Consider the following 24,891-nt stretch of genomic DNA (forward strand, 5'->3'; position numbering starts at 1 on the left):
CTGTTAAAATTAGCCAATTTTATTCAAATAATGTTAGATGGAATACAATTACCTTTTCTCAAAAAAGTTACATATTTATGTGCTTTTTAGTCAAATGAAAACTTATTTCCGCCCCCTCTGCAGAAGTATTTCAATAGAAGCCAGAGTCTTGAGTAGCCCAGTTAGGTGCCTAAAAAATAAATAAATAAGGATTAGTAGAAAAGAAATTATTATATTATCTGTTGGTTACTGAAATTTATGAGAAATTATTAAAAAATTCATAATACTGATACATGGCTATGAAGTGGGAATATTGTTAGTTAGTGAAGGATACCCTATAATTTTAAAGCAAGTGTTGATATAGCAGAAATACATGCTGTAATTAAGTCGTACAGCCTGAGTCCTCCAAGCTAGTAGTTTCAAAAAGGAAAAGTTCTAGAACATTCCAAAGTAAATATAAAAATAATTTGGCAGCTATATTTTTTTTTAAAGAAAATAATATCATGCAAGTTTCACGTGACTTCTCTTTAACGGAATAAATAGTGCACCAATGCTTGTCCAACTTCCACCAATATTTCAGCCAAGCAGTGAGAAAGAAAATATTAGAAGTTTTATTTGGCTAAGTTCTTTTAATGTGTGGTTTGTTTGGTTTTTTGTTTTAAGTATGTATGGCTGGGTCCTTAGTGGACCTCAGTCATCCACCTTACACTGTTGTTCTCCCTCAAAGTTTCTCATATTGTAAGGTGGACAGAGGCAAAACCAGATATCTTGCCAACTTTCTCATTTTCACTGGTTCTACTTAAACCTCTGGCTGACCTAATTATATTCTCTAGTATTTCATGAAACAGGTTTAACAGTTACAGTTTTGCACAACTCCTCTTTCACGTTCCAGTCTCAAGCATCATTCATTCTTCTCTCAATACTATATACACACCTACAGATACTTCTTTCAAGTGGGTTGTACTCAAAGTAATATAACTACTTTCATAAACATCACCCTCCAAAATCAGCCCTTTTCAGGTGGTGAAGGAGACCATTTAAATGAAGTAAAAAAATCAAATTATGACAGTTATGCAACAAAAAAAGAATATGTCGTGATGGGGTAAGAACAAGAATCACTGTCTAATGCTCACCATAAGAAAATAAACCTTTTCCAGTTTAATTCCTAGTGTCAGAACTAGAAGTAGGTACATCTGATGAATTAAGGAATAGGTTAAGAATTATACTTAAATATATGTCACAAAAAAGATAGCTGGAATTCAGAAAAACATAACTTATACCAACCTCAGATCTACCACTCTGATTCAATTTCTTCTCAATGTTCATAGCCAGCATTTGACTACGAAAAGACAGGCTTTTGGTCTTTTCAATCACTTGTTGGTAAGGTGAGACTGCATTGTTGCCCATGACTACATGGCCCTAAAACACAGCAAAGATACAGCAAATTTAACAATCACTCAGAATGCATAAGCCTTTAATTTAATGCTCTGCTTTCAGAGCTTTCACAGATCATCTTACACACAAAATCAAAACAGAATAAATGAAGTCCGCTACACTTTATGGGCAAAGAAAAACAAACCAGCAGAAATTAGAACTTGCTGTTCCTGAATAAAGTAAAAGAAATTTAATGAAAAATTCAACAAATTCACTCCGATCCGCCTGTACAGTCTTACCAGCTTTGAATCCAATTTGGCATCTAATCGTGCATTTCGAATTAGATTGACAATCCATCTTTCCGCTTCTTCAGGAGTCATATTTAGTTTATCTGCCAACATACTAAAAGATAACAGACTTATCAAAAGGTGAAACAGAATCCCTCTGATGTTGGTAAACACGACTAGGGACTATAGAATACAAGTTAAACTAACAAAATTTGGCACAGCCCAAGACTTGTATTCAATAAATACCACACCTCTGGGAAGCATACTTTCATTTGACTGAAATGACTAAAGTTTACATACATGCACTCCTGCACGTATCGCACCCCCACTGCTTTACACTGGGACATTGTGAATAAGGAATTCACATCCTGAAGTATATACTTACTCATTCTGAACTACATCATCTTGCATTTAAATCCTGACCTGCATGATTTTTTGTATATTCCTATTAAACCTTGTCTACATGAACATTCTTTGGAAAACTGTCAATTAAGTAATCTCACCACAACACAAAACAGCAACCATCATTATAAACAGAACAACTGAATTGCTTTTATTCTTATTTCAATCCAGCCAGCAGTCAAGAAAGTTTAGACTAATTAGTCCAGGAAAGTGTTTAGCAATAAACTTCACTCTGAAGTTTCAGGAACAAGAGCCATGAGACAGTTTGGTATAGAATATGTGACAGATACACTGTGGTCAAACTTCTTGCAATTTCAAGGAGGGATGGTGAGGGAGGACAGAGAAAGGAAAATTCTTAATGAAACAAGTACTCTTGTCCTGGAATAATTCCTTCTGATAGTGTTTCCTGCGGCTTTCTAGCCAACTCCCTCAGCTTCCTGCTGGCAGTTGGCTCATACAGGACATTTGTAAACACTCATTCTTCCATCAGCTTTCAGACTAAGGTAACAGTCATGAGGTAAGGGCCACAGACATGACCAAAGCACCAGCTGGCTGTGCTGAGCTGCACAAGAGGTCAATTTCTCACCATTTTACAGGATCTTGTAAAAAAACATTTTTCTCCACCTGAAAAAGTTATTTTCCTCTTGACAATTAGCGCCAAGCAAATACTTGAATCAATTATTAGCTCGTCTACCTAGCTAGACTATCTATACACTCTTCTTAATAGTTTTCTCTTCTATATGTTCTTGATCCCTCACCCTTTTCCCAATTCCCTTTTTTGTCACAGATGAACATCAAGTGAGGTGAATAGAAAAAAAAACAAAGTAACCTAGAACACTGGACTTATTTTGCTGAAGTGAGTTCAGTGTGACACAACAAATGGGTAACAAAGTATCTGGAGCTTGGTAAAATCCAACTGCAGTAGCGACTGTTCCACTAGAACTGTTCATCTGTGGTTGACTTAGCAATTGTAAGGAGTTAAGGTGGACAAGAGAATAGAAGATATCAGGGATGTGATTTTTTGTGGAATTTTCAGTCATCTAGGCAGAATAAGATGGATATTTCAATAGGAAGAAGCTACAAATTTCTTTCCTACCTCCAAATCAGTGATGTTAAGCACGTGACTTGAAATTAAAGAAATTTCCAACTGAAAGAACATGAGGTGGGGAGTGTGTGTGTGTGTGTTAGGAAAATTCTCATATTTCTTTTAGAAGTATCAATAGGATTCAGATAAAATAACTCCTCCTCCAGATGACCACAAGAATGGCTACTACCACTACACTGGTGATTAAGCAACCTACCTTTGGGATAGAAGTGTGAAACCTCCATCCTTGGAGATAGTCAAGAATCAACTAGACAAGGCCTTAAGGAGCACAATGGAACATTGCAGTGGGTCCTGCTCAGCGTTGTAATTGTGTGCACAGGATTAAACCAGATGACTTCCAGAGGTCCCTTCCAATCTACACCACCTATATTTTGCTTTTTCCTTAACCTAAAGTCCCTGTGTACTTAGAGGGGAAGAGGGCATAAACTTCTAGAGAGTCATTCCAAGCCAGAAAAAGTGAAGTGCTTTTTATCACCTAGCAGATAATTCTACCTTTTCCTATTATGTCTAAGTTTTACTAGCTCAGCTTCTTCAGAGGTGGCCTTTTTTGAATTAAAAGTGTTATATGAACATATAGCATTATGCAGCTACATGACAGAAATGACACACTGCTGTACAGGTATTTTTTCCTGCACATGCATTTGGAAAACTTACAAATCAGAATGAAAATGACGAGATAAAATAGGGTTTTAGATCCTTTTTTACCCTAACTTCTAGCTTTGAGATTTACATGGATTTGAAGTTTGAATACAAAATAACCAGAGTTATCAAGTAACAACTATCTTAGTGAAATAAAGATATCTGTATTAAAAAAGCTAAAATGTTATCACACCTTTGACACAAAAGATAACCTTAATCCAGCACTTGTGGTAACTGGACTCCATTTTAGGGTCTCCTTGCAGGCTACACTGGAGCAGCCAGCACCACCCAAAGTGCCTGGATGTGTAACATGGAGGAGGTACTTGCCTGGTAAAGCAAGACATACAGCCAAAAAAAGCATTCTCCATCCTTCCAGAGCAAATGCACTGAAGATCTATCCTGATTACAATTATGTAACAAACACTACTCTGCTACCACACTGTTAAAATAGGTATCTAATACTCTCAAGAGATACAAGCTACAGCTTCACCCCATACATGTTTACCAGTTCAAGTAATATGACACATTCAGATTTACAAATACATATTAAACACCATTAATACTAAGGAATGGAAGCAAGAAAAGTTGTATTCTAGATTACCATTGTTTATGAAAATCCCCACTATAATCCAATAAAACTTAGTGAATTATAATGAAATAATTTTGTTAATATTTGAAGAATGCTGTCTACCATTTCAAGTTACAGGTGATTTCAAAGGGTTGCTTCCCAATGGTAGTTTCAAAAACAGTTCTTTAGATTTCTGTCCCTCTGTTTTATAAGGAGATTCACTTATTTGGGTCATGCTAGGGCAAGTGTTATTTAAGTTCTCCCTTGCTTAAAAGGCAGGTTTACTGAATTCCACACATCTTCATATATAAATAAGCCTATCTTGTACTGCACACAGAAGAAAAAAATATATAGAAAAGAATGAAGCATATTCAGCTCTTCAATTAAACACAGGTATATCAAACTAACCAAAACACATTCTGAATTAATCTATCACTCCCTATTAAACATGATATTTCAAACAGTAAACTAATTGCAGGATGATTTGGGATGTATAAATTTGAAGTTACAACTGATAAAGCAACTACATCCTTTGGAAAAGTGTCAGCTGCCTAACAGATGTACGTAGTTAAAAAAAACATTAAGTGAGCCATCTATTTTCCATTTAACATAAGGAATAGCAGATTTCCCACTAATTGTTTTCAAATTTGTTCTGAATAGTTAAACAGTACTTATCGAGCACTGTGGTACAACCAACTAGTTTTCAAGTCCAGGAATAGCAGTGGAAATCACTTGTGGACAAAGAAATGCAAGAACTATGCCTCAGTCAAATGTTTAATTAAAAGCATTTCGACTGGCTAATTTCTTCAAAAACAAGTCTGAAACGCACAAAAAAACACTTATGCACCCCACTTAATAAGCCCAAATCTAATGATTGTTACAGCTTGTGCAGAAATTTAAGGCTCATGTCCATCGTTTAAAACGCAATGACCTATTGAAAAGAATCTCATTACTGACGATTGATTCTGCATGCAATTACCTGAAGTGATACGTGGTAGGAATATCCATGTCAATCTGAAATATATGTCTCAGCTCAAAGTTTATCACTTGCCTCAGAACACGCTATAATGCTTATAAAATAAAGACACTGCTACCTATATTCATGAATCACTTACACATAACAAGGAACGCCAACTACAGTATTTTCTATCATACTTGAATTTGAAATACCACATACGGCACAAAAAATATGAATTGTAAAATAAGTAATAAACACTAAGTGACAACACCTACCATAAACCTTGATTTCTTAAGTAAGCTTGCTATTTTTGCTGTAATGAATCACTGGTATGTTACCCACAGTTTATCAGTATCTTTTGACAGAGAGACTGGAAGCATACTTAAGATACATCCTCTGGATTCTTTGCTCATTGACTGGAGCCAGATCAGAGCAGCAGACTTCTTAGAGAAAGACATCCAGTCTTCAGTCAAAAAAAACTTCAACATCTAGTTTTCAATGAAACTTGTGCTTGAGTATGTGCAGTATTGCACAGTACTAGAAATCATTTATAGGAATTAGCAAGACACTATCAGGTTTTTTTTTATTCCCCAGAAACTCATCCCTGAGAGAACTATATTCACATTTTTTCTTCCAAATACTTATTCAAGACCCCTTTATCCTTAAGTGTGCAGTACTCTGCTTAAAGTGATTTTAGATGAAGTATTAGCCCCCTTATAAAAATCAACATTAGTATGGAAAAGTTTTGTTCACAGCATCTAGTTCAGTTTACTATTATGATTATGTTTAAAACACAATACACCATAGCCGATTAAAATGCTCAAATTCACTGTTTGCCTTTTACATTGAAGTCATTATCCTTTGTATCAGCTCAAAATGGTCAAAAAAGTTTCCAAATGCATTGAAGACAAATGTTTCACCCAGTGAACAGAGGTTAAAAGAATCTTTGCCCTTTCTCCAGCTATACCTATCCACGAAAAAAAGCAATCCTTTCAATAAGCTTCCAAAACCAAGACAATTTTCTCTCAAGTCCTTTTCTTTTGAAATCAAGCAGCGTTAAATCGCTTCCTCAGAGGACCAGATGCACACATTTGCTCTGGATGCAAGCTGGTAACAAGACTCCATTGAACTTGATCGATTTAGCAGCTTTGGTTTCTGCTGTCTCAAGGATCTCTGCACTGTTCTCTACCATTGAGATTTTCATACATTCAGTTTTTCACTTCACTTTTTTCCTTTTTAAATTTAAGGGACATGGAAATATGGGCAACGGGGGCAAAGGCCAAGTGGAAAGGGATCTCAAGCATGCATAACAACATCTTCCTGCTTATTTTTTTTACAATAGAGGCATCGGAGCCGATCCATTTGAAAAGTCTGCTCTTACAAAATTAATTTGAGTAAACGACAGACATCCTTGCTAAGAACATCATTTTCTTACAGCCGGATCACTCACTTCATGCTACAGGGAATAAGATCGAGATCCATTGTTTTCTATTTAATTAATGAAAAAAGCAATACACTTCTAATAACTTTCAAAGAACGTACCTGTAAGACAGACATGGGTATCTGTATCTATCAAATACAAATAAATTTTAAGCAACTGCTGTATTCACAATTTGTATTTACTTAATATTACCACTCTGTATCAATATGTGTGGAACTGAGCTCCAAATTAAAACACCTGGACTTTGGTGACACTGGGTATGAAGTTTCCCATTAAATCCAGTAGAGATCTAACTTGACACCATGAGAAAGTTTTAGCTTCAAAGCACTGTTTGTTTGGTGGGGGTGGTAGAGAGAGGTTGTTTTAAAGTTAACCACAAGAATTCAACTTCAAGATAAGATTGTTGTAATTTAAGTATATCACATTAGAGGTCTAAAACTAGAAAAACTACCCAATTAGATTTTAGTTAATTATTTTATTTATCTGATGACTGAATGTTTTACTACTAAAGTTTACACTGTTAGTCAAACTGCCATCCATGACTGATTTTTTCAAACTGCCATATCAAGAAATTATCTTACCCAATGCTGATACATTGATGGATGCGACAAAAAGTCTCAAATATAAAGAGGCGGGCATTCTCAATGAAGTCCTCAAGGCATGCCACTAAGAAGAAATCATTCACTAGCACCTGCAAGTGTAAGGAGAAAGGGAACACTGAGAACAAACACAGAAGTAGTAATTTACTTATTGCTGTTGTTTACCAGTAAGATCAATGAACAGTTCATCTAAAAACAGTTCTTGGTATATTCCAAGATGTGGAGAAAGAGCTACAGATTTAGCAGAAGTTTTCATTGTTCTGCAGCTTACTAAATTAAAATCACATGCTGACATGATCATTGAGGTCTGACTCAAGAAGAGAACAAGGTCTACTGCTGTCATAGTTCTACTGAAGATCCCTCCAACACAAAATTTAACTCCTCCCTCATATTGTAGGATTCTTCTCTCACTCTGCAATTTGATCAGCATTCTCCTTACCATGCAAACCTGCTTCCTTAGTAGTGCAAGCGTGTCTATAAAGTTCAGATTACAAGACTACCAGCCCTATGCAGTGAAGATAAGCCTTCTGATTTACCCAATTAAGTGACTAACACTAATAAAAGGCAAGCTAAACCAGAGGCTATAAGAATTGGTACTAACGTTCAGCTATTAGAAATACTAACTTTTACACTACTCAACCTGAGTGTTAGGTATCTTTAACTGTTGACAGTAGATTAACTAAGAATTCTCCAAGAATACGGACTGAACTATCCTAATGCGATTTCACATTACTTTTCACCACTACAATTCCAGTATGTAGTATCCTTCAGAACAAAACACAAATCCAAGCTTTTCTTCAAGCACTTCTCAAACACTAATGGAAAAGCTGAAGCTCAGCCAACCACATGATTCATTTCTTGTTCTAGAACTGCTTAAATACAATTTTAAAGCTATATCCTTACCGGTAAGTCTTGTTTAAGTCTTACAGAATGAGTTGTCAACCCACCCCCCCCATGAATTAAAGGTCATCAGAAAACATTGGTAATGGAATCAAACAAATCAGCTGGCCATTGTCAATTTGAGAAATCTTTACTTAAAGGAAGAAAAGTCTTATAAATGTCGTAAGCCTTACTGTTTCACACTCTCTCAGCTTCTTTTGTGCACCATCGAAATCGAAATTAACGTACAAGCATTCAACAAACTCTGTGATAGGGTCCCTGTACGTGTAGGACTCCTGTCAAAAAAATTAGGAACAATATTAGAAATCAAGGCCACAAGGTCACTCGAGTATTCATTATAGTCTTCAAATAAAATTTAATGCTGGAAACAAGTTTAAAAAAAAATTAAGCTATATTTCACAATTCCACTTCTAAAAGCTGCATAAACGTGCTTCCCCCTGCAATAGTCTGGTTAAACAACCAGAAGTGTAGTTTCACCTTCAGCATTTAGTGCTACAATCTTTGGGTTAGAGAAGTGTCAAAGACTAGAGCTGGTTCTGCATCAAAACTCCAAATTTCTTAAACATGGTAGAACAGATAGCCTTCCTAAATTCTGATTTCAGACTAGTCCAACACCAAATCCTTCATGCTTCAAATTGAATGATCATTGATTTACACGGACAACATAGCTAACACAAATAATGCTACTTTCTACATACAAAATACTTGAACTTATTTCAGCATTACAGGAATTACTCAGCTTTCTCAACTGCAAGGCAGGAACATCACTGGATCTGTATACATCTGTGTAAATTAAGATGTAATTAAACATCTTCTGACATGTCTCTAATGCACATTTTAAGACAGCTTAACTCAATATCTGTCAATATCTGCTTTATCATACAGTAAGATCAGCAGATTAAGGGAATTACTAAGAATTTTTTTTTCTGGATCAAAGTTATTTTTCCTTCCCCAAAGAACTGTATTTACAGCCTCATTATTTAGGTTTAAAATTCAGTTTTATAGGTAAAGGTTTTTCTACATCAAAATTGTACTTGTTAACCATGTAATTGACATCCACTATTTAAAACAGTCTGGGATCGATCGCCTTTTAAATTTAGTAGAGATGAACAACAAACTGCTTACCTATTAGTTCAATACTTGCAAAGGTACTGCAAGTATTAGCAATCTCTAATTGCTAGTAGAGCAATGAGCCTACCATATGACATTTGACAAATTATTTCATTCAATGCTTTGTTTTTCTTATGTAGACAAGTCACTAGTTATCCTGTCTGATCTGCTTTCAAATCTGTAAAACCTCCACCACTTCATGATTTGATATAATGAACCATACAAAGTAAAAGAGTACTGAGAAATAAGTATCAGATATTCTAAAACCAAAGCCAGTATTGGTATTTTCTAAAGGAACACCCTAGTGATCCTTTTTTTATTCATACCAATTGTACAAGATAAAATGAAAGCAAAAGAAGTTGTAAAATGTTACTTGACTTCAAATGTTACTTGACTTCAAATATTAGAAGTTCATATTACATTAGAAGTTCAATGCTAAAATCAGATTTTAGCTTAAAAAAGATGAGTCTTAACACTTCCACTAGTTTATAGCTTCTTATGCTACTTCTTTTGTGAACACTAATGCTTAAAAACAGATTAAAATATGCTTAAAATTTGATCTTTGCATTGATTTGCATCAGTAGTTACATCAATGCTTGAAGTGGATATAATTGATTGCTAGCCTGTAATAACTGCACTGTCACATATACATCATAGTTTATTATTCACAATATATGTTATTAGCATTCAAAGTGTTTGAAGCATGATGGCTTATATACAAGCTGCATGCCGATTTCGGATAGCAATCAAGGACGTTATGGCAAAGATTTTTATCAAGCACAATTCTTTCATTGCTCTTGTCCATGTCTACATCCTCATATAACTGTGACAACAGAAGCATTTTCAAGAAAATGCACATGAACACAAAACAATGCACACAGTTCAGTGGTTTTGAAATGCAAACAAGATCTCTTGTAGGGAAGGTTGAAAGAGAAGAATCAGATCCAAAGCCATTTCACATATCTCACTGAATTTTCTGCATTTAATCATACAGAAAGAAAAGCAAAATTGAGTACATATTCTATTTTACTCATTGCTTGTTGACATGAAAGGAGAAAAAAATATTGTCCTCTCACTGATTGACATGCATTTTACTGTACAGCGAGAAATTAGTTCAATGAGAGAGAGTGAGCACCAAAGATATGTCAGTAGAAATCCTAAACCAGGCATATTATTGGAATAAAGTTATTATGAAGTCTCAGTAAAAAAGGACACAAAATATTGGACATTTCAATCCTTACCTGCTGAATAACCTTGACTAGATCTTTCAGCACTTGTCTACGTTTTCGAACATCCTTATTTGTTATGACTGCAGTAGTCAGATACCTGAGGATATGTGGGCACATTGTCTGAATTGCATTGAGATACCTAGAAAGAAAAAATACAGATAAAACAGATAATGCAAATTTTGCATCAAAACAGTACTCATAAGCCTTACGCACCTTTTATGCAATACAGTACCAGGGCTTATGACTGACCATTTATTCAAATATAGAAGGATGATTTATTTGTTAACCTTGCAATCATCTTTTTGGGATAGGGGGAGGGGGAAGGGAAGCAAGGGGAAGAGAAGGTAGCAGTGCACTAGGGAGAGAAGAAAAGGGGCTAGCACTACAAGAGAACAGTCCATGTGCTAAGTTCAGGTCAACACTGGCCTAAGCTGTCAGCTACACTGATTTCACAAGAGGGGTTTGCACAGGCACACAGAACTACAGGAAGTCCTTTTTCATATTGGCATCCAAGCCTGCAACTTTCCTGTTCAACTGTCCAAAAAATTAGCCCATATTTACAAGTGAGAAGTATAAATTAAAAACACAAACCAAACACATACACTATGAAACAAAGAAGAGGCAAAAAAGCCCACTACAAATTACCAGTCTACTGGGATCATCATGCAAAAAAATTAAACTGCTTTTCTCTAGTACTATTCTCCTATTCTAATACAGTACCTCCAACCACATACTAGAAAAAGAGCAAAACTTGTAACTAATTTCTCAGTGTTAAGCTGTTCTAGACTTAGATCTACATGTAAGAAGTTGGTCCTCTCACAAATGGCTAGTGTTTCAGTTTTCATTTTTATTCTCAGATTTCCCTCAAGAACCCTTCTTAAATAAGTTTTGTAAAATCAAAACAGAACAATACCTTCCCCTACAGTCCTTAAAGATGCTGTAGGAGTTGGTAATCTAGCACAACCACTTATTCTGTCCCCCCGTAAGCACCAGAAAAAAAGACACAGTTCTTCCTACTTCATGACCTATTCTCCTTGAAGGGAAAGTAAAACCAAGAAAAGCAGATTATACACAAAAATTCAAAGTGGTAATATCACTAGAACTTCTGAAACAGCTTCAGGCTTGGGGCTGAAAAGTGTTCGACAAGCTTGCACATTCATCATCTGCCTTCATTTTGATTTAAAGACCCCAACATAGCACAACACAACTTACTGTGGTTGATAGAGAAAAAGGTCAATGATATTGTCTCTCCCTTTAGGATGATTAAAAAACACGAACAAAGACCAGTGGATGAGCCATGTTCTTTGCTGAAGAGACTGCAGCGGAGAGCTGACAGACTAAAAGAAAACATAACATCGATTTAAGTCAACTAAAACACAGAAAGTTTGCATGAATACTAGTGCATGAAAACCTGTAATTGTTCAAAAATTTGTGATTTTCCACTGGCTCCTTTTAGCTGTTCTCACTCTCATGTTGAGTTTGACCTCCAGCTTTTTAACGTGTCATCTGCTAAAAATAAATCTGCTGAAAGTTATAACCAAGATAAATTTTCCAATACTATATTCCAAACTGTTTGCCAAAATTTGTATTCTGTTACGGCAAGAGCATAGATTTTAGTTCTCCAAAGACCAACATACTAATATAAGTTATTACTTCCCTTTTTAATGCTGAATTGTTTCTTGTATTCCCTCTTCAGATGTGATCTGAAGAACTACTTGGCTTCTCTAGCTTTTCAGTTGTTATTCCTTTCTAAAGCCTCACAAGAGCTTTTTTGCCATACGCTCTCAGACAATGATAAAATACCATAATCACTTTCAGCCAAGAAATGAGAATGTAACTATCTTCATTTAAACCAGCTGATAATGCACGAATAAGGATTCAGCTCTAAGTATCTGTATTAGCTCCAAATCTCAGCAGCACTTCAAACAGATTGCAAAGCAATGTGTTGAGAATGAACTGACATAGCAAGCAATAACCACTGCAAAGAGCATGTCAACTAACTACTATGATTCTATCCTAAAAAAATCTTGGAGTCTAATGAATAAGTCAAATTTAATAGTCTATTACAACCATATAGGTTCATAAAGATGAGAAAGTTAGAGAAGGAAAATTTGTTAACATTGGTTATCTGTCACACAAAGAACAAGTCGGGTTGGGGGGTGGGGAGGCGCATGGGTGAAACAAGACACCAAACACCTTTTCAAGATTCTGGTTCAGGAGAGTAAGGCTCTCGCGTTTCAGATACGGCCATTGAAGCCCCATGAGCAGAGAGGAAGACCGAGAGGTCCTTAATCACCCCAGTTGCTCTGAATTAGTACTGCAGCCCCACTCTTTCTCTTCATGTTCTTGGTGCTCATCTGAACTCAGGAGCTGATGAGGAATTGCTGAATTGGCTGAAAACTACTTCCAAAAAACGAGCTATCTTGCGTTTTCTGTTAAAAGTGTTACTTTCATGTGAGAAGAGTATAGTTCAGTTACATGCATTTTATCCTTTACAGAAGATGAATAGTACAACTATCTGAAATTTAAGCAGCAAACAATTTCACACAATGATACCTTGCCCTCAGAATCATCCTTGAGCCTAGTTTTTTTGCTTACTGGAAAAACCCTAAGAGTTCTCAGCTACATTTTCAAATGTGGTAAGAGCAAAGCAAGTAATTTGAAAAAGGAAGCTTCACTATTTCTTCACAAGTACCCTTTGACCCTCCCACTATTATTAACAAATTATCTAGTGAAAAGGTGGTAAACTACTCCTAAACAGGACTGCAGGTGAATCATAATAAAACTTGAATGCTAACACCTCTAACCTCTCCCCTTACTAACATGACCAAGATTTTACTTACGTTATTATCTATTGTCTCCTTTAGTCTTGTGAGATCTTCCATGGCTGCATCCCAGTTCTGCATCAGAATTTCAGATGCTAGTTTTCCCCACAGAGAACTCAAAGCATTTCTGTCTGTTGCTGGAACCTATTTTCAACAACAGCAACAAAGTCATACTCTTAGTATTTTTTTTAATTATTATTTACTTTAAAAAATAAGAAAAATATTTTCTGGCAGTATTTTTAATTTACAAGATATCAAATTTGCATGGTCCTATCTTTCCAAATGAGTACCTTCTCTGAAAAAGCAATTTAGGTACAGAAGAAAAAACAGTAAAGCTTCTGAAGTAGAAACTAGAAAATCCCATCAAAGTAAGACAAAGCTCCATGCTGCTGCAGTTTAAGTTAAAAAAAAAAAAAGAAAGAAATGGCTGAGCACCAGATGACACACTGGTTCCAATTTTTTTTTTTTAAACACACCATATAAAAATGCTACTAAACTACTAAAACAAGGTTATTACAAAGCAGGTTCCTAAAGAACATCATGACAGTAGGTAATCACCTTAAAAAAAAAGCTAGTACTCAAAGTTCTTTCTGCTAATGCTGTGCCAAAGGGCATACTTCTTACAGAATGTCCAGTAAAACTCCAGCTTTGCAGTAGTGAATCTATTTCCTGGAAGGGTAGTCCTAAGGTCAAGCTGTGTAGTTTTATACAGGAATGAGTTACACTAGGTCATTCACAGCGTCAAATTCTGTTCTCAGATCAGTTACAATAGTTCTTTCATAGGTTACATTTCATCACACAGAACTTTAAACAAATCTTCTCCCATCAGAGTTAGCAACAAGAGTCCTATACCAAGCCATTACCAGCACAAAAACAGTCCTTCACTTTTTGAAATTAGTTATTTGACATAAGAACATAATGCTAAGCCCAGAATTAAAGCACAAAGAATTAAAGACAGCTGCACAAACCTACATACATAACTTTTATTTCCTCTCTCAGCACATGGAATGTACCTATAATGCTGAAAGTTAGTCTAAATGTTGATGATAAAGCTAAGAATTCAACTCATTCCTACTTTAAACCCTATTCTGATTAAAGATATATTTCCCAATTTTGCCTCTTTAATTACAGTCAATTACAGAAGTTATTGTTATTTACTCTAGCAGTATTTCAGAAAGTTAAGGATATTTTTAGATGGGACTAGAAATTAGGCAGCAAGGAACAAACCTCAACATATGAATCACTACATATTTTCAACAATCACTCTACATATTGTGAGATACAGTTTAGAAGTCATTACCTTCAAGGCAACCAAGGTGCCAATTTAGCAGACACTTTTAGTTGAGGAGGTTCACATGCACTGTGCTGGTTCCAAATCATGTAATTACAGTTAGCTATTCACAATAACTGCCTTTAGATACTGCAGCTGTTCTAGCTACAGTATCCGGATTTTCAAGCAGTTACCTTAAGTTTCCATTTGTTAGTAAAATGGCACATTCACTGACCACCAACAATATATTTACTGTGTTGAGATTCTTACAAGACACTAAATCTTCATTCTCAAAATTCACTCCCACCATTAACAAATGATATGAATTACAACAACATGAAAAGAGTTGCTTCAGAGACGATGGATCTGGTTCTACAATTCTCATTTAAGCTGTTTACATTTCCTAGGCAGATGACATACTCTTAAATCCACCAGAAAATTCAAGAGAAGACAGATGAGAGTTCAGATAAGTAGCTGGCAGTTCACCATTAGCACCAATTACATTCAAACCACCTGCAAGCTTTTCACTGCTGTTGATTACATCTGTGCACAAAAACAAGTTCTCATTTTGCTGGTTTGTTTTTTTTTTTTTTTTTTTAATATTTTTTCCAGGATACATTTTACATGGAGGAAAGAAGACCTATTCTCTAATTAAATGTTACCACAAGACCTACAAATTTAAAGGACAGTTCTGAGTTCAGCATGAAAATAATAGAGTTGCTGGACAATAGTCAGTGATGATTATTAACAATTATTTTCAACTTTTCTTTGGTGCACAGCAATTGTCTCAAAAAAGCTCAAAAGTATTATATTTTAAGAATTAATGCAGACAACTTACTGGTTTAAGTATTTCATTGGAGAAAACCAAACAAACCACAAAACAAAACCCGAAACCAAACCACACCAAAAACTTACCAGAACCCTAAAGAAGTAGAGATACTCAGCAGCTCCTGAGTAATTGCCACATTCATACTGGAATTTTGCATACCTGTAGAGTGTATCTAGGTACTCCTGCCTAAACTGAAAAGAAATAAAAAAAGCCCTTCTTCACTAGGAAAAAAGAAACATGCTGTTACAAGCCAATTTTAATAGTAAAGTAACCTCTGAAGTCTTTAAGTTCTTTGAAAGACATTGTACACATGAAAGACAATAGAAAACTATTATACTCTTAATCCATGCCACTGAATTAAAGATCATACCAGTACTGGAAAAAAGGTTAAATTCTGTATTACAAAGTAAAGCATATCTTACTTACAAGGATGCAGCTAACATTAAGTTCCACCTTTATTTTTGTTTGTATAAAAATTAAAAGTTCAAAGGCATTCAAATGAAATATGTTAGCATCGGGAATTCTGCCTATTAGCTACATTGACATGAAACAAGCCAAAATGCTTGTCCATAATTGCTCAAAGCTGTTGGCTATAAGGGAGGTTGGGTGGAAATATTTAGAACTGAATTCAAACAGATATAAGAACTAAAACACTTACACCATGCTTCTCAGCTAAGTAGTCAAACAGCATCCGACCATCCCTATAATAAAAAGATAAAAACCGCTGTTTTTACATAACAAACTGATTGTCACTATGCAACACGCTATGCAACGCGCTACACAACAGAACCTTTAGCTGTTAAAAGTAAAATACCCAAATAGAGTATAAATTTGAAGTGATATTCCTCCACTTGTTGTGCAAAAGCAGCTGCAGAAGTAGTGAGCCAACTATTCCTAAAGTCTCATGAAGTTTCAAAATCTTAAAGTTATTATAATTTTAAATAAAGAAGGCCACCTACAGCAATAACTAGAGTTAAGAAAGGGTGGGAGGTTGTTTTAAATTTGATATCATCCTTAGCTTTCAGTATGAAAGTTAAATTCTGACTTAGAACTCTTCCCACTCCCATGTTCTAATTCCACAGCAGTTACTCTAGCCAAGCAGTTTGAATTAACAGGAAACAGAAAAAAATGGCAAAGACTAAAGTGAAATAGAATTAGAAGGGAAACTTATCCCTCTATTAGTACTGGGACACAGTGGCTAGCAAGAATACCTCTACCACAGCAAATGCCTGCAGAATGAAAAAAAAAAATCACATTTAGTAAGTTCTAAACACCTAATTCACATATGATCACATTTCCAAAGCTTTTTTTATTCAACATGGATAATAAAAAGACAAGCAGTATTATCTACATCAAAGGGAAGTTCAAGCCTCCAGTAGGCAAGCATGAAATTATCTACCATTAGTAAGTCTCATATTAATGACCACAGGACTTTAGATACCTATTTTTAAACAATAGTTAACTCAATGAATAATTTTTTATCCAGTCTCCGCAATGGATCTTCATCAGCTTTTAGAGTGAAATTTTAGCACACCAGCTTTTCAATGCAGTAAGAATTCCATTCAAACTCTGCTGCAACCTTCTGCAACAAGAACCACAGTTGAATTCATATACACAGTTGAATTCCTACTCTTAAGTGAAAGTATTTTCAGTCTGGCACTTTGTACGGACTGCCTTTCTACAATACAGAAAGAATTAATGACATGTTTTCTATTCTCCAGCCCCCCACGCCCCTGGGCATGCTTCTATACCTGTAGCTACCCTCCACTTCGTCTCCTCTGTACATTCACACTTCAATTAATCATGTGGTAAAGATGACTTGGACAATCCATGGAACTACCATATTTGATAGAACATGTACCCAAGATTTAACTGAAGAGGAGAGCATCAAGCTATAAATTACTCTTGGGACAACAATACAGTAGAAGTGTATGCAGGGGAAAAATTCCCCATTTACTCTGAAACAAATGACTACAAAGCTGTAAGTTTGTTTAATTAGAACTTATACCATAAGATTCTACAGGGAAATGGCACATTGCCAAGGCAGCCAAGAATGACAATTCCCAGTAATACGTGTGGAAGCAATGAAATTATCTCATGGTTTCTTTCAGTGGAACATACTTCAAGGATGACGAATATTGACTATTCCTCTATGATTTTAAAGTCAATGTCCTCCAACGGCTGCACAGAAAAAAGGAAGTGAAATATTTTGGCTTATTCTTGAAAGAACTTCCACTTGCAAAGTCTCATTCACACATCATCTTCCACCATTTCCCAGACTTTGATGTTCCAAACAGGACTGTTGTGGATCAAAAGCAGTGATCTAAAGCCCTGATAATATGCAGCTCTAAATTTGATCGATTCCAAGTCACCAGCAGAAATTCATAAAAGTCAAAGAATCAAAAGTTGCTTTCTACTATCTAAAGCACACTACTCTGGTCTAGACAGATTGACACCTTTCAGCCTGATTCTCCCCAATACTGTATAACCCCAACAATGTGGATTAGAAATTCTGTCAAGCCAATAACCAAAACCAGTATTTCTAAGCTGCAAAGTTTTAAAACATTTTAAAAACAAGAAATGATGTACCAGTTCTGAAACAAAACTTGCTGCATGTGAGTAACAGGGCTAATATTTTATAGCATTAGGCAACTTATATTCCGTTCATTTTTTGATCTTACCTCTTGCTTTCAAACATAACATTTCCGATTTGGAATAAGTACTACTGACCAACTTCTGTGACTCAAAGGTCAAGTAACACAATACATTTCCCAATAAATGATAGTACTTAGAATTGCAACATAGTAATTTTTTTTGAGGCCAAGTATTTTTATAAAAACTGGCTAAAGGCAAAGCAAGAATTGAACAAGATCTCTACATATGGATCAGAAGTTCAATTAGATTTGAATAGAGCTGTGATAGTATCAGGAGATCTTTTATTTAAATTAAGATAGTCCCAGTTAATAACTTCAGGGCAGTTAACTAATGGCAATTGGGCCTTTCACTTTCAAAGCTATACTTCCAAAAGCTGTCAAGTGGCTCCTGGCTTTGCATAACCACCCAAGTCATAAGCAAATGTAATTCCTTTTCTTAGTATAATTATCCGACAAATATTCAGGCTGAAATCATATACAAAGGTGGCTTACTTATCCTAACAATGCTTTTTAGAGCAGAAGTTTAAGTACATTCTGGTGATATCAGAACAGAAAATAGAAGCTTTTTCTGAAGTGCTGGAAAGCTAACAGATTTCATGATTTCTACTGACATCGTTTCACTTGTCCATTAAGATCCAATGCATTGCACCTCACTATTTCTGTACTGACCAAGTTGTAAGTTAAACTATAACAAATTCTGAAAACAATGCACATAGTGGAGAAAACACAGGCCAAAAGAGTTGATTAAGTTTATCAGCCAGTTGGGCAAAGAGGGGAAAGGAAAGAAGGATGATAAACTGCACTTGAAACAAGGAGTAAATTCTAGTCAAGTTCCTCCCCCTTGAGGGACCCATTTTCTTCAGGGGGGTTGTTCCCAAACAAAGGTACGCCTCATCAAGAAGATTTTGGCAGACTAGAAAAAAGTTTGTGCATTCGATGTTTCTCTAAGAAAATTCCAGAAACAGCGTTACAGTCTTCCATATCAGTAGATACATAAAGCTTGCCAACAATAAATCCAAGCACAGGCTTCACCTTCAAATTCAAGTCAAGCCATAGGTGCTTTATCTGATGTGGTATGCTCTATTCGAAGTCTCAGAGCAGGTAAGGCTGAAGAAGGAATCTAATTAGTTTTCCAGAGTTGGTTAGACACATTTACAACAGTAATAACAATGCTTCCTCTATAAAGGCAACAAGCAGTAATTTACACTAAACAAATACCTACCCACCCCTCCGTTGAAGTTGCACAGTTAATTCCTCAATGATGACAGCTGAACTCTTTCCTACAGGGCCAATTCATGCTTAACCATAAGAAAACTCTCATAGTCCTCAGATATAATGTGCAAACTCACTCTAATTACTCCCGTAAGCAGTGAGAAGAAATTGGATACGTCTTAAAAAGACCCTTATGACCACTCTCTTACACCAACAAGTTGGCCAGTTCAGGAGGTGGGGAAGGACAGGACTCCTGAAAGAAATATGTGCTATGAGGCTGAAAGGATGCTTATCCACCAGACCCCCCAGACTAAGAAAGACGGCACTCTGTAATCCTTTGTGGAAGGTAGAGAAGGGAGAGAGGGCAGATGGTCTCCTAGAAAAGAGTATCTGAATTGTTTCAGCCCGTATTTCCCCTCAAAATCCCCCAAACAACCGCCCTCAAAAAACAAACAAAAAAAGCCCCCCAACCTTCCCAAAACCAATCTTGGCTGTGATTTGACTGCACTAAATTACGACTGTCACTTGTCCCAAGTTGATGCATGAACATTAAGAACAACAGAGATACCTTATGCACAGCAGGTAGAAGCACTGAAAAGAGTAAATTGTGTCCAGCAATTTCAATTACCTGGCCACAAGCACTTAAATATTGGCTGGAAGTAAAAATGTCTTTCTTTGCAGTCACTACAGAGAGCATTCTTACCATCAACACCTAAGAGGTACCAACAAACCGTCCTGAGAAATTATGTTAGAAGTTACCTAGTGGACTGCATTTGCCTTGTAGTCTCTGGATCCTCAAACATCTTGACAATAGGTTCAGTTTCAGCTTGAAGCTGCTTCAGCTGTGCAACAACAGTTGTTCTCTTCTCACGCAAAGCTAAACACACAAACAAAAAGGATTTTAATGTAATGCCTTAAGTTTTTACAGAAACCAACCTGTAACTACATGGTGCTGACAGCACATTTGAACATGTCTTCCCAATTTCTACCTCGCTTGTCCTCTCAGTCAAGTTACAAAACCAGAGGTATCTAACAATTCATTAACTTAATAAAAAGCTTCTAACGTTTGGTTCCTTTCCTCTTGTGTGGAGTTCTAATCAAGCCACTAAAGATCAGGTATAGCTGGAGCAAAGTCTGTATTAGACAAAGTATCTTCAGGCTTCCACTAAGGGAGAAACACCTTTTAAGTAAGTTCACTTATTCCAAATAAACTTGGAAGAAAGTAAACAGTGCTATGATACCAGTAAGATTGATTTTCCTCTAACTAACCAGGTTTGAAAGAACATTTTTAGAATACTTAACTGAAAATTGACAGGAAGAATTTAAAGCAGCTCAATATGCAAAATTAGGATTTGGAACACTATGGTTTAATGTTCTAATTAAGCATGCAAAAGCATTAGGAAACAGAACTAACAGCTTTAGGGTTATTTTACACAGACCCAAGCCTCCTCACTGAGTGCTACCAGTGCAATAAAATGAATACTTAAAATTCAGAAAAGCCTATATGCTTAAAAAAACCACTAAAGAAAAAACAGTAGCACCCTGAGACTGGCTATGTGAGCCAAGAAACATATGGGATCAGAGAAGCCAAGACCAAATCCCAGGGGAGAAGAGTCTCTGGAAACCGTGAAAGTGAGCCACACACCAGGACACTCTACGCCACAGTGAACATATCAGACATTCTTTCGTGACTTGACTACATATATATTTGTAAAAGAGGTCCAAAGTGGCTAATACCATAATGGTGACCCAACCTAAATCTAAGAATGACTTGCCTGATAGGAAGTGTTCCAATAAGGAGAAATTATCTCCCACTTCAGATGACTCTTGAGATTATAAGATAGGAAGGGGAAACAGATGAAAGAAAAACCATTCAGTTGACTTACTAACAGTATGAAAATGTTTTCCTGTGACATCTCCTGGCTCTGTAAATGTAAGTTGATCCCATGGAAGACAAGACAAAAGCAACTATAAATTGTGCAGGGACATTTCTAAGCATAATAGTGTAAGTGAACTTAGCTTTGAGTACTTAAAACAGTGAAGTCTTAACAAAAAAACCCACAACAACAAAACAGCATAAAATTCTAATGAAGCCAGCAACTCCACAAATAGAAAGAACCTGTCTGTACATACATTCTGATAAGCACTGATGCATGAAGATGACACATACCAGAAAGATCTCAGAGTAAGTTAAGACCTTTTCATAGAAAGCTGTACAAGCAAGCACCCTGAACAATTGACTCCACATGAAAGTATTACCTCTGCTTAAGTTAATTTTATACTGTTGAATAAAAGCCACAGATCAAACAACAGTAAGTCATCATATAAAAAAATCCTGCCAAACTGATGGCATAAAAATCTTAAGAGATGTTTGAGAAGAGTATAAGAAAAACATTACAAGTGTGGAAATTGCTGGACTATATGAAGGCAGACCTCTCCCAGTGACCAAATTCATTCAACTTACTTGCAGTATGACCTGATGAAATTATACACTTAGCAACCTGCTTGAATAAGTGGCTGTAATCAGAATATTAGAGACATAAGACTAGTTACTTTGTGAAAGTGTACTAGGATTGCTATTTCTTGTGCTGTTTACTACTTTTGCATTTTACTATTTACTTACTACTGATAACAGCAATATTATTCTTCAACAGTTTAGAAAGGCTGGAGCAAGGAAAGAAACAGGAAAACCTGTTCAGCTTTGAGATTTTTACAGCCCTGAGACGGTCTGACTTTTTTTTAAATCAGTAGAACTGACAAGTAACCTAAAGGTGAAGCTATCATTACAACTGCTTCTTAGATTACAAAAGTGAAAACCTCCGGTTCTCATTATTTGTTATCAGTCCCACACATCATTCCATATACACCCATAAACAAGAACATCTAATGCTAGCATATCAAAAATTTGGTCAAAACATTGAATCCAACGTCCATAACTCTATCAGCTCTCTTCATGTATTTCCAAAGAGGCTAACTGCCAACTCTTTAAAGAGCCCGAAAAGAGTAAGACCCAGAGGCAGAACAGTTGGATCTTGTACCTGACTACGCAAAAGCACCTGAGTCTCTTCCTCCTAAGCTGCAGGCAAAACAGGCTGTAGTCCCACTAGTTTAGAAAAAGGTGAGGAATTCCACAAAGTGAAAAGAGATGGAGAAATAGGAAGAAAGTGTATATTCAAAGGCTAGGGTCAGGAAGGAAAACAAGCCACCAAAACAGAAAACCAACCCAGAAAAAAAGAAACAACAACACAGGAAAAAAAACAAGCCAACCCAAAACACTAAAAAAAACCATGAAGGGTAGAAATTAGAGAAAACAAGATATTCTAATTTTCTCCCCCTCTGCAAACACTCCTCAGGAAGACAGACATTTAAGAAGTAAACAGGAAAGTTTCCAAAAGTCACGGAGAAGACAGTAAGAGATTAAATTTCATATTCCTTATGATAATATTAGTTATCATTGGTTTTATTCCAGAGGAACAGCAACAGCAGTTTATATGTTGATGGAAGTGAGGAAAACATGTAATTTCAAAAACATACGTATCTCCTCAAAGTCTAAAAAGCCACCATGGACAGTTGGATTAATGGAGTTTCTTACAATGGAAATCTAGCCTTAATATACTGGATGCTTTAAAGAAAAAGTTAGTGACCCCAAATCATTGTGCAAGTGTTTTAATTTGACAGATGAAAAATAAGTGCAACTCTATTAGGCTACACCTAGTGCTAGAAATAACCACATCAGCATTGAAATACTTCAGACATCACTTAAAGACTAAGTTCCTGATAGACCAACAGACCCAAACTTCCCAGGATCAGGGGATTCTATTTGTTTCAGTATTGCACATCCTTTCGTTAAGGCCAAAGTATTGTGGTTTAACCCGGCAGACAGCTAAACACCACACAGCCCTTCGCTCAATCCCCGTCCCTGCCACCCATGGGATGGAAGAGAGAATTATGGGGGAAAAAAAAGTAAAATTTGTGGGTTGAGATAAAGACAGTTTAATAGGACAGAAAAGGGAAAATAATAACAATAAAAGACTATACAAAATAAGCAACGCACAATGCAATTGCTCACCACCCATTGACCGATGCCCAGCCAGATCCCAAGCAGTAGTCACCACCCCCCGGTCAACTCCCCCCCAGTTTATATACTGAGCATGACATCATATGGTACAGAGTATCCCTTTGGCCAGTTTGGGTCAGCTGTCCTGGCTGTGCCCCCTTCCCAGCTTCTCACTGGCAGGGCATGAGAAGCTGAAAAGACCTTGATTTAGTATAAACACTGCTCAGCAACAACTACAATATCAGTGTGTTATCAACATTATTCTCATACTAAATCCAAAACACAGCGCTGTACCAGCTACTAGGAAGAAAATTAACTCTATCCCTGCCGAAACCAGGACACAAAGTTAAACCGTATTCTAGTTTGAGTGCAACTAGCAAATTACCACTAGTGTTTATTATTTCAGATACAAAGGTTGTAAAATACATTTTAGTTCTAAATGAGCAGCTTACCATGTGGAATTTCATCTGAATAAAGATTTTTGTACACATCCATAGCAAAATCCACCATGTTGGTATCACTAAGGAGATCCAGTTTTCCTTGGAGTAGCTCTTTTTCATTGTATATCTGAAATAGGAATTAACAACAGATTTTCTTGAATACTATTAAATAGTTTCCAATTCATATTATGTAGTTACCTTTATGATACAGTTTATTTATGGATTTTTGTCCAATTAAACAGTTTTAAACATCAAATCTCATAGCTTTGCAAGATCTCACAGCTCTGTCATTTAGTGTGTTTACTATACAGCCTCTCTACATTTCCAGTCTTGGCAAGATACCATAAATAGCAGGAAATTGCTGAATGCAGGAACTTCAAAACCTAGTTAGAAGACAAATAACATTTTAGATTACTATTCCTTTAACAGGAATAGCAATTGCTATTACAATTCATGGGAAAAAAAAAACCTAACATGAAAAACCTCTGAAAATTTTACATATACATATGTACAAATATACATATACTAAAAAAAACCCATGGTCAGATTTTTCTTTCAAAGTAGTGAATGCTTTCCACAAAATAACATGCTGAACAGTGCAGACTAGTCAAATAATTTAAAATGGATCTCAAAAGATATACTCAAGATCAAACTTACAATTTAATTGTAGCACAGATTAATCTAAAATACCTTGTTAGGTCTATAGCATAAGAGCAAATTTAGTTTAGCTTGTGCAATTGGATGATGTTCTTTTAAAGTTGTCAAATTGTTTTTTAAAAGTCCTACCCCACAATTTAGTCATGAGTTGTAAACTGCTGTCAGGTCTTTAAGATGTAGGTGGGGGCCTAAGCTAGAGTATACCTCAAAAATACATTTGCATGAAGGCTGTATTGCAATTCACCATGCCACATTTAGGGACATCTCAAATACAGAACCTGCAGAAGTTTCATTTGGCTCTGAACATCATGTTGTTCAAGATTAACGCTACAATAATAACTGTTTAATTAACTTGA

The 24,891-nt window shown here is 36.0% G+C and overlaps 1 protein-coding gene across 1 annotated transcript; it reads right to left on the reverse strand.

Moving 5' to 3' along the window:
• On the reverse strand, nucleotides 1–24,013 carry EIF3E (eukaryotic translation initiation factor 3, subunit E). Its single transcript, XM_009323106.1, has 12 exons — nucleotides 23,891–24,013; nucleotides 20,141–20,258; nucleotides 16,174–16,216; nucleotides 15,602–15,706; nucleotides 13,435–13,560; nucleotides 11,804–11,928; nucleotides 10,604–10,730; nucleotides 8,426–8,527; nucleotides 7,335–7,444; nucleotides 1,653–1,755; nucleotides 1,264–1,398; nucleotides 1–169 (listed from the first exon to the last, which is right to left on the reverse strand). The coding sequence occupies exons 1-12, from the start codon at nucleotides 23,946–23,948 to the stop codon at nucleotides 131–133; spliced, it is 1,191 nt and encodes a 396-aa protein (XP_009321381.1). The 5' UTR covers nucleotides 23,949–24,013; the 3' UTR covers nucleotides 1–130.
• Nucleotides 24,014–24,891: the final 878 nt, after the last annotated feature.

This window comes from Pygoscelis adeliae, unplaced genomic scaffold (assembly GCF_000699105.1).
Source record: "Pygoscelis adeliae isolate BGI_AS28 unplaced genomic scaffold, ASM69910v1 Scaffold174, whole genome shotgun sequence".
Taxonomy (NCBI): Eukaryota; Metazoa; Chordata; class Aves; order Sphenisciformes; family Spheniscidae; genus Pygoscelis; species Pygoscelis adeliae.